Source organism: Chanodichthys erythropterus, chromosome 24 (genome assembly GCF_024489055.1).
Source record: "Chanodichthys erythropterus isolate Z2021 chromosome 24, ASM2448905v1, whole genome shotgun sequence".
Classification (NCBI taxonomy): Eukaryota; Metazoa; Chordata; class Actinopteri; order Cypriniformes; family Xenocyprididae; genus Chanodichthys; species Chanodichthys erythropterus.
Window position 1 is genome coordinate 18540462 of NC_090244.1, and position 10842 is coordinate 18551303.

General features: G+C 36.4%; 2 protein-coding genes across 4 annotated transcripts; one reads left to right on the forward strand and one right to left on the reverse strand.

The window, feature by feature from the left end:
- The first annotated feature begins 290 nt into the window (after nt 1–290).
- Nucleotides 291–7554, forward strand: dnaja (DnaJ heat shock protein family (Hsp40) member A). Of its 3 annotated transcripts, XM_067379571.1 has the most exons (8): nt 291–392; nt 664–821; nt 1536–1710; nt 1891–1995; nt 2956–3183; nt 3272–3502; nt 3690–3790; nt 6852–7554. In XM_067379571.1, the coding sequence occupies exons 2-8, from the start codon at nt 690–692 to the stop codon at nt 7065–7067; spliced, it is 1188 nt and encodes a 395-aa protein (XP_067235672.1). In that variant the 5' UTR covers nt 291–392; nt 664–689; the 3' UTR covers nt 7068–7554. The 3 variants fall into 3 exon arrangements, with proteins under 3 accessions (XP_067235672.1, XP_067235673.1, XP_067235674.1); XM_067379572.1 differs by lacking the exons at nt 291–392; nt 664–821 and adding an exon at nt 1022–1060; XM_067379573.1 differs by lacking the exons at nt 291–392; nt 664–821 and adding an exon at nt 1035–1088.
- A 179-nt stretch (nt 7555–7733) lies between these two features.
- Nucleotides 7734–9005, reverse strand: rps27l (ribosomal protein S27 like). The gene is made up of 4 exons (XM_067379563.1): nt 8832–9005; nt 8231–8339; nt 8031–8141; nt 7734–7935 (listed from the first exon to the last, which is right to left on the reverse strand). Exons 1-4 carry the CDS (start codon nt 8835–8837, stop codon nt 7907–7909), a joined length of 255 nt encoding a protein of 84 aa, XP_067235664.1. The 5' UTR covers nt 8838–9005; the 3' UTR covers nt 7734–7906.
- Between the last annotated feature and the right edge of the window lie 1837 nt (nt 9006–10842).

Consider the following 10842-nt stretch of genomic DNA (forward strand, 5'->3'; position numbering starts at 1 on the left):
ATGAAAAATTGCTCTTTTTTTGTATGATAAACAGAAACGCTACTTTCATGACAAATATTTCCACATGCACCTCACATTTCTGCTGAAATTGTAATTCTATATATACTAGGCTACTACTTTAAAACACTCCCTTACAACATATAACGTTTGGTAGCATTCATAATTGCTTGGATAATGTGCAAACATTAGTATCATCTGTCTCAAAACGCATCTGCCCTATATCTATTCTTCGCGTCGAAGGTTCCGGCGCTCGAGCTCGAGAAGGTTCTGGAGCGCCACCGTTTATATAAGAGCGACAGCGCGCGCTGCGTTCAGCCAGCAGAACAACACTGAGAGAGAGAGAGACGAACCCGACGACAAAGCGAACCGGCTTTTCCTCTCCTTTTATTTGAGTGAGTATTATCAAACTTATAACATGCACCAATACAATCTTGAGGCTTTAGCTTAAAGTGTTCTCTAGACTTATTCACAAATTTATCAGTTTCGAGTAATGTTGTGTGACACGTTAGTTTCTAACAGTGTGCGACCAATATCCTCAATAAACCTGCACTAATATTAATGTATCATTTATATGTCTAGTGGCATGATTAAACATGGTTTAAAGCTTAACAATGTCATATGCATACTCTTGAAGTGAGCAAGACTGTTGATGTTATTTTTCAGTATACTGTAGCTGATTCCTATCAAAGATGGTTCGAGAAACCGGTTACTACGACCTGCTCGGCGTGAGTCCTAAAGCCTCGCTGGACGAGATCAAAAAGGCATATCGGAAACTGGCATTGAAATATCACCCGGATAAGAACCCGAATGAAGGCGAGAAAGTAAGTGGAGGTGCTGAGCCACGTACAGATATAGTGTTTCACGTTGTCATGTACAGCGACAGCAGTGAGAGGAACTTTCTGGAAGTGTCCCGAACACTCATGCGAGCCGGCGAAGGATTACATTCGGTGCTTTGCTTTGAGATCCATCCATGTTTATAGATATATAGTTAATGCTTTGTATTTTGTTTTTGTTTTGAATAAAGAAATAAAAGGTGAAGAAGTCCCCGAACAGTGATAAGGTGGGGAAAAACACGAGTGGATTTATAGGTGCTTTATTTTATTTAATGCTGTTGTTTTATTTTAGTTATAGGATTATTTTTTTGAAAATTTTAAGGGAATAGACCAAAAATAAAAAGCCACAAATAAAAATAATGGAGGAAAAAAAAACCAAATAAATAAATAAAAGTTAAAAAAGGGCAAAAACGACAACAAAAATGCAATAAAAATAGAGTTGTGAAAAAAAAATTGTCACAAAATGTTTAATTTTGGGGAAAAATTTAAGTAAAAATGCAGTAAAAAAGTGGCTAAGGGACAGAAGAAAGTACAGAAAGATGAAGGGAAAAAGACTAAAAGGCACTAAGGTGTTTAGTGTATCCAGAACACATTTGATCTGCTATATGCAGCATGGAAACTAATCTGGGAAGTGTTTTTCCTGGAACGTGTTTTTGCATGCATTATTAAAGGAGTAATATTATAATCTTTTCTATTCCCCAGTTCAAACTCATATCACAAGCCTATGAGGTCCTGTCAGATCCCAAAAAGCGGGATTTGTATGACCAAGGTGGTGAACAAGCCATCAAGGAGGGAGGCATGGCAGGAGGAGAATCTCCCATGGACATTTTCAACATGTTCTTTGGTGGTGGAGGCAGAATGCAGAGGGAAAGGAGAGGTGAGACATATATTTATTGCACCAGCAGTGAGCAACTGTGAAATGTCCCACCATGGGAAGTCTAAACATAACGTTTGGGGGGGGGGGTCTTAAATATAGTTTACGCACTTCAAAGTTTAAGTGTAGTATTTCATATCTATACTGTGGTTAACTTCTATGGTAATATTTTGTCTTATTCAGGTAAGAATGTGGTTCACCAGCTTGGGGTCACGCTGGAGGAATTGTACAACGGCTCAACGAGGAAACTTGGTCTTCAGAAGAATGTTATCTGTGAGAAATGTGAAGGTTGGTTACTATAGTTCCTTTGTGCACTTCTATTTAGTAATATTATAGTTAGTTGACTTCAGAATTAAAATTTCCTGATAATTTACTCGCCCCCATGTCATCCAAGATGTTTATGTCTTTCTTTCTTCAGTCGAAAAGAAATTAAGGTTTTTGAGGAAAACATTCCAGGATTTTTCTCCATATATTGGACTTCAACAGTTACCAACAGGTTGACAGTTCAAATTGCAGTTTAAATGCAGCTTTAAAGAGCTCTACATGATCCCTGCTGAGGAATAAGGGTCTTATCTAGTGAAACAATCAGTCATTTTATAAAAAAAAAAAAAAAAAAAAAAAAAAATTACATACATTTTCACCACAAATGCTCATCTTGCACTGCTCTGCGATGCGCCACAAATTACATAATCACGTTGGAAAGGTTACGTGTGACGTAGTACCGATCCAGTGTCTACAAAGTGAACATGCAAAGACAAACAGCCTTTACAAAAAAATAAAAGGAAAACAACGATGCCGGACAATGTTGGAGGAAAAAATGGGTTACTTCAGCCTATGTCACGCGTGACCTTTCTAACGTGATTACGCAATGTGTGGCACATCGCAGAGCTAGTGCAAGATGAGCATTTGTGGTTAAATAGTATATACATTTTTATTTATTTTTTTTAGAAAATGACTGATTGTTTCGCTTGATAAGATCCTTATTCCATGTCTGGGAGACATTAGAAGCTGCACTGAAACTGTAATTTGGACCTTCAACCCGTTGAACCCCATTAAAGTCCACTATATGGAGAAAAATCCCGGAATGTTTTCATCAAAAATCCTAATTTCTTTCCAACTGAAGAAAGAAAGACACAAGGGGCGAGTAAATGATACAAAAATGTTAACTCCAAAGTGGACTAATCCTTTAAAGACCCAATGTTGATTTATTGATTCAAGATGTGAAATTTAAGATGTGAATGGTTGCAGGTTATGGAGGCAAAAAAGGCACAATTGAAAAATGCTCAACTTGCAAAGGAAGAGGGGTTCAGGTCCAGGTACAACAGATTGGACCCGGAATGATCCAGCAGATTCAGAGCATGTGCTCAGATTGCCAAGGACAAGGAGAGAGGTTCAACTCCAAGGACCGCTGCAAAAACTGCAATGGACACAAAGTAGAGCGCAAGAAGAAGATTCTTGAAGTCCACATTGACAAAGGTAGAAGAACACAAACTTTTCTTAGCTTCTGTTTCAGTTATTTGGAGCAAACGTTCCAGAAGTATATGAATAATGGTCTTTATTACAGGTATGAAGGATGGGCAGAAAATCACATTCCATGGAGAAGGAGATCAAGAGCCTGGACTGGAGCCTGGTGATGTTATAATCGTACTAGACTTGAAGGAACACCCTGTCTTCCAAAGGCAAGATGACAACCTCGTTATGAAGATGAAGATCAAGCTGGTAGAGGCACTCTGTGGGTTTAAAAAGACAATCCATACTCTCGATAACAGATCGCTGCTCATCCATTCATCTCCAGGTATTTCATATATACCATTTACTTGTGTATAATATTTGATTTTTCAAGTCAATAAAACATTTCAATTAAAATTAAATATATTTCCCCTCCTACTATTCATGTGAATATTTAAATTAATATTTAGTACATAAAATATTTGATTGTAATTAATTTTAAATCATTTGAATTTTTGTCTTTTTTTTTTTAGGGCAAGTTATAAAACCTGATGATCTAAAATGTATTTATAATGAGGGCATGCCTCTGTACAGAGAGCCTTATGAGAAAGGTCTTCTCATCATACAGTTTGAGGTAAGTCAGTACCCTGTGTTACACGTTTTTTTTTTTTTTGTTTTTTTTTGAGAGAGAGAAATAAAAAGGATTTAGAAATTAAGGATTAATTCTCTCATTTTAGTAAATCGTAGTCATGATTTACTTTGTTCCCTCATTTTAGTTAAATCTGGTCACAGATTAAAGGGTTAATTCACCCAAAAATGAAAAAAGTCATTAATTACTTACCCTCATGTTGCTCCAAACATGCAAGACATTCGTTAATCTTCATAACACAAAATATTATTTTTTTTCCAAATTAAATCTGAGAGATTTCTGTTCCTCCATTTACAGTACATGGAACTACTACTTTGGCGCTTCAAAAAAGTTCATAAAGAGATCGTAAAACTAATCTATATGAATTGAGCGTTTAGTCCAAATTTTTTGAAGACACGATCACTTTATATGATAAAGTTTTTATTCACATACATTGATCACAGAAAATAAACAGAAGCTCAACCGAAACTGCTTGACATATGAGAAGAAACCTCATTGGTTTTTGTGGAAGCTCAAACATGCTGTGTAGCATGAGAATGAACCTCATTGGTTCTTGCACATCAAGCGAACATGCTTGAGCTTCTGTTTACCATATCTGATGTGCATTAAAGGTGGTAAAGAGGATGTTTTGTTTTATACATTTTTTTTGCAATATTACTTGAAACTATCTTTACTAACTGATAAAAGACTATTTATTTGGTGCACTGAAAGGAATAATATTAATATACATCATCTGTGCATGAGGTAGGGCCTTAAAAACATCAGCCAATCGTTTATGTGATCATCGCGTGAACGATTGGCCCTCTGGCTTGTCAATCACTGCCATGACATTCCTTGTGAGAGACGTGCGCGGCTGCGCGCTCCAGTAACTTTTCACACTCCACATGCGCCGCATGCAATGTTTTTGTCCGGAGACAGGAGTAACAACTGCAGATTATGAGTTACCTGTGGTGAGTATGACATAATGAATCCACTAAGTGTGTGCGCGGCTTAACGATTGTAAGGCCGATTATGAATGTAAATTGATACTTATGACTGATCGCGCTCAAACGCGTCCAGTCAGAGCCAGTTGCGTTCAGTCTGCGATTACAGTCGGTGTTCAAATTCCATGTGAAAGTATATAAATCTGCTTCAGGAGCAGGAAACTGTCACTGTACGTTGAGCACAGTCAGAATGTTTTAGCTAGTCGTTAAATGTGTGCCCGGCTTAATAACACAGAATGCCGGTGGTAAACAAACACTCGTGGATGAGTTTTGGGAGGCGTTCACTTGAAATTTCAAAAACTCATTTGACGAAAACATCCTCTATACCACCTTTTTTTTTGTTTGTTTGTGAATAAAAAACTAAATTAAATCTGTTCATCACATAAAGCAATCGTGTCTTTTCCGAAAATTTGGACTAAACTGCTCAATTCATATGGATTAGTTTTATGATCTCTTTATGAACTTTTTAAAGTGTTAAAGTGGTAGTTGTGTAGACTGTCAATGGAAGGACAGACATTATTCATTCAAAAGATTGTGTTACTATCTTAAAAATTAACTAATTTGCCTTACTTAGTTACTTTTTAACTATCATCATTAAAGGGATAGTTCACCCAAAAATGAAGATTTGATGTTTATCTGCTTACCCCCAGGGCATCCAAGATGTAGGTGACTTTGTTTCTTCAGTAGAACACAAATAATGATTTTTAACTCCAACCATTGCAGTCTGCAGTCATATAATGCATGGCAACGGTAACAAAAACATGCACAGACAAATCCAAATCAAACCCTGTGGCTTGTGACGACACATTGATGTCCTAAGACACGAAACGATCCGTTTGTGCGAGAAACTGAACAGTATTTATATAATTTTTTACCTTTACCACTATGTCCAACTGCGTTCAACATCATCCGGTTAGTGAGGTCAAAAAATGCGTTTTGATGACAGAAGTGATCTCACGCTTTGCTTCAATGAGTGTGAGAGATCACTTCACTTGTCAGAGTGTGTTCAGACCTCACACACCGGATGTGGAGGGCAGTTGGACATTATATAAATTATATAAATACTGTTTCTCGCACAAACCGATCGTTTCGTGTCTTAGGACATCAATGTGTTGTCACGAGCCGCAGGGTTTAATTTGGATTTATCTGTGCATGTTTTTTTTACTCTTATAGACAAAGTTCCCATTGACTCGCATTATATGACTGTAGACCACAACGGTTGGAGTTAAAAATCATCATTTGTGTTCGACTGAAGAAAAAAGTCACCTACATCTTGGATGCCCTGGGGGTAAGCAGATAAACATCAAATTTTCAATTTTGGGTGAACTATCCCTTTAATGCATTACATTACTTTTGCGTTACTTTTTCTCACCTGGGCTGGGCTTGTTTTTTTATAACAAGAGTTATATTTTTGGGCAAATGTAAATATCCTTTCACACCGAAATTGAAATAAGCCTCAGGCTGAAGGAAATGCAAATTTACGCGTGTACAGTATAGGGCACAAGCTCAAACAAACCTTTCAGTTGTGCTGCTATTCTGGTTAACAGCAGTATCAGACACAGGGAAAAAAAGTTTAACACTTAAAGTAATTTTTGCTTATGAATCATCGAAGGTCAGCAGCAAGTACATTGGTCAAAAAGGTGAGATTAAATGCTTAAAAATATTTGTTTTGTTTAACTTTTTATTATTGAAGATTTGCATAGTATTCTGATTTCAAGTTACCTGTAATGCGTTACTCCCAACGTTGTTCAATTGTGTTCTGAAGATGAACGAAAGTCTGACAGAATTTTTATTTTTGGGTGAACAATCCCTTTAAGAATTCATTTCCACAACTTGTTAATTCATTTTCTCATTTTAGTAAATCATGGCCATGTTGTCGTAATTCAACAACAAAGTTGGACCCAAAAAAACACTAAAACACTGTATTATGTATGATTTAATTAAAATGAGGGACTGAATCAATAAAACAAGAAAATTAAATCTTGGCTCAGTATGAAAGGAAACAATTCAATTATCTTGTGTTGGGATCGTCACATCTCACAGAAACATTTCTGTTCCCTCAGATTGAATTCCCAGATAAACACTGGCTACCTGAGCACATGCTGCCTGACCTGGAGAGGTTGCTTCCTGTCAGAGATCATGTCATGATGTCAGATGATATGGAAGAGGTTGACCTCTGTGAAGTAGACTATGAAAGGCAAAAGAGAAACCACAGTGGTGAAGCCTACGATGAAGATGAAGGCCCCAGGCACGGTGGCGTCCAATGCCAGACTCAATAAGTGTCATATAAGGAACATCTGTGCAATACTTCTTGAAATAGTGTACACTGAATATTAGGGTGGTTAAAATTAGTTCTTGCCAAACAATACCTACAGCAAGGATTTCCCCCTACCAAAGCCTTACAAAATGGACCATTTTCTTGTCACCACTGGAATTCTTTATTCTGGATTATCTGATGAGGAGGAACCAGGAATGTTTTGAAACAACCGCCACAAATGATTATTAACAGGCATTTAAAGGAATTATTTTGGATAAAAATATCATCTATTTAGAATTTATTAGAAGCTTTACTTTTGCATGTAAATGATTCATTCTGTGAGTACGTTCACTTTTATATGTTTATCTGTTAGATGTGTTTTGGTCGAGTGGGTGCTGCACTTTTTTTGCCAGTTAAAAATCATATTTGTACATTTTCTAAGAATGTTTCATTGTACATTTAACTTGTGTCAAGTTTCTTCAGTTAAATGGTTTTTTTTTTTCCACAAATAAAACATCATTATATTTTCTCTTGTTTACTTGAGAATATATATAATCGCCAATGAATGGAAACTTTTATCAATGGAAAATGTAAATATTTTGAAAGCTTTGATGGTAAAAAATTACATAAGGTCATTAGATGAGATGAGAAATTAAAATGAAACACAGAATTAAATTGCAGGATGCAGTTGTATCATGCAGAAGAATCTTTATTCAGAACCGATAACATGGTAGAAAGAACCTGCCATGCACCATTCATAATCACATTTAAAGTTCATTCATTGTAATCAATGAAAAAGTAAGGCATTAAGAAGTTACACAATTTCTTTGTATTCAAAGCATCATTCCTTCTTCATCCTTCTCAGTGTTGTTTTCTCCTGAAAGAGCATCCTATTAGGAAAAAGAAAAGATGTCGCTTTATATCTGTATCAGATAACATTATATATAGTTACTTCATCATGTACAGTCAAACAGTAAATACACACCCTCAGTGAGCCTCGCTTTTCCTCCTGTTGGCTGGCAAAGCACTGTTGAACACCCAACACACAACACAACCGTCTGCGCATGACTAAACACAGTTGTGATCTTATAACAACCTACATGGAAATAAACAGAAAACATTACGTTTCCTACAAGTGAAATATTATGAATAAGGCAAAGAAAGATTCTTCTATAGATCTCAAACCTGGACATTTCACATCCATGAAGTAGGAGTTGGGACTCTGCACAAGCCTTTTCTTCTTATGCTGCCTTCTTTCAAAATCAAAGGACGGGTTGAGTAGATCTTTGGCCAGCTGTTAAAATAACAACATATTGATAAATACACACAACATGTTACTATAGTCATTTATAAATTTACTATATATACACACCATGTTACTATATAAATTTCCTTCAAAAAAATGACAGTCATTTTAATCTCTTAATTACAATTTTGGTAACTATTTAGTCATGCTTCTGTACACGAAAACAACATCGTTCAACAGCCTCTTCCCTCATTGTCAGTCTGAAAACTATAACAGCTTACTTTTAAAAACACACATAAAACATCAATCTAACTCAAACTATCATTTTGCTCGGTGCAGTGAAACTGTTTACATGTTACTCGTGTAAAGTGAAACAAGGCCTTATCTGAAAGCCACGCAGCGCCATGTGAAATCACAAACTTTCCCGTGTTCAACGCACGGTTAAAATAATCAACAATTGGATTAATATTAAAACGACAGAATTCATATTAGCAACTGTCAAATGCAAGATCCGTTGTCTAGTTGAGCAAACCCACTTACAGGCATGATCGGAAGCTGCTGATTTTCGCATTCGTGTGTGTCTGCTGCTTTCCTCGATCCTGAATCGCTCGGGTAACTGCTGGGTTGCCACGCGCAGCTTCATAAAGGAAATCTGATCAGACATGTCCAGGCATGCTCCACAATAAAACACTCCTTCATACATTAGCCCCTATAAAACATGACAACATTACAGGGACTTCCTGAAAATGACATCAGTCTGACAACATTATGTAATGATGTACCTATCTATCCAGATAGCACACATATCGCAGACGTATATTTGATGTGCGTGTTTTCATCTGGAAGACGTATTTTTTTTATTTTATTTTTTTTTAGTTTTTCATCTGCAACACATGTCTGAGAGACGTTTCCTGTCAGATGTTAAATAGACATTTAGAAAATGTCTTTAAGATGTTTATGATTTAGAATGCATGTAAAACTGACATTTTAAAGACGTTTATCAGATGTTTGTACAGCAGATGCTTTAGAGATGAAGTGCTCTATAAGACATCTTGGAGATGATTATCTATCTATCTATCTATCTATCTATCTATCTATCTATCTATCTATCTATCTATCTATCTATCTATCTGTCTGTCTGTCTGTCTGTCTGTCTGTCTGTCTGTTTGTCTGTCCGTCCGTCTGTCTATCTGTCTGTCCATCCGTCCGTCTGTCTCTGTCTATCTATCTATCTATCTATCTATCTATCTATCTATCTATCTATCTATCTATCTATCTATCTATCTATCTATCTATCTATCTGTCTGTCTGTCTGTTTGTCTGTCCGTCCGTCCGTCCGTCTATCTGTCTGTCCATCCATCCGTCCGTCTGTCTCTATCTATCTATCTATCTATCTATCTATCTATCTATCTATCTATCTGTCTGTCTGTCTGTCTGTCTGTCTGTTTGTCTTTCCGTCCGTCCGTCAGTCTGTCTCTATCTATCTATCTATCTATCTATCTATCTATCTATCTATCTATCTATCTATCTATCTATCTATCTATCTATCTATCTATCTATCTATCTATCTATCTATCTATCTATCTATCCATCTATCAAACTATATCTATCTATCTATCTATCTATCTATCTGTCTGTCTGTCTGTCTGTTTGTCTGTCCGTCCGTCTGTCTATCTGTCTGTCCATCCGTCCGTCTGTCTCTATCTATCTATCTATCTATCTATCTATCTATCTATCTATCTATCTATCTATCTATCTATCTATCTATCTATCTATCTATCTATCTATCTATCTATCTGTCTGTCTGTCTGTTTGTCTGTCCGTCCGTCCGTCCGTCTGTCTGTCTATCTGTCTGTCCATCCATCCGTCCGTCTGTCTCTATCTATCTATCTATCTATCTATCTATCTATCTATCTATCTATCTATCTATCTATCTATCTATCTATCTATCTATCTATCTATCTATCTGTCTATCTATCTCTCTATCTATTTGTCTGTCTGTCTGTCCATCCGTCCGTCCGTCTATATCTATCTATCTATCTATCTATCTATCTATCTATCTATCTATCTATCTATCTATCTATCTATCTATCTATCTATCTATCTATCTATTTGTCTGTCTGTCTGTCCATCCGTCCGTCCGTCTATATCTATCTATCTATCTATCTATCTATCTATCTATCTATCTATCTATCTATCTATCTATCTATCTATCTATCTGTCTGTCTGTCTGTCCGTCCATCCGTCCGTCCGTCCGTCCGTCCGTCCGTCCGTCCGTCTGTCCGTCCATCTATCTATCTATATGTCTGTCTGTCTGTCCATCTATCTATCTATATATCTACTTGTCTGTCTGTCCGTCTATCTATCTATATATCTATTTGTCTGTCTGTCCGTCTGTCTATCTATTTGTCTGTCTGTCTATATCTATCTATCTATCTATCTATCTATCTATCTATCTATCTATCTATCTATCTATCTATCTATCTATCTATCTCTCTGTCTGTCCATCTGTCTATCTATCTATTTGTCTATCTGTCCATCTATCTATCTA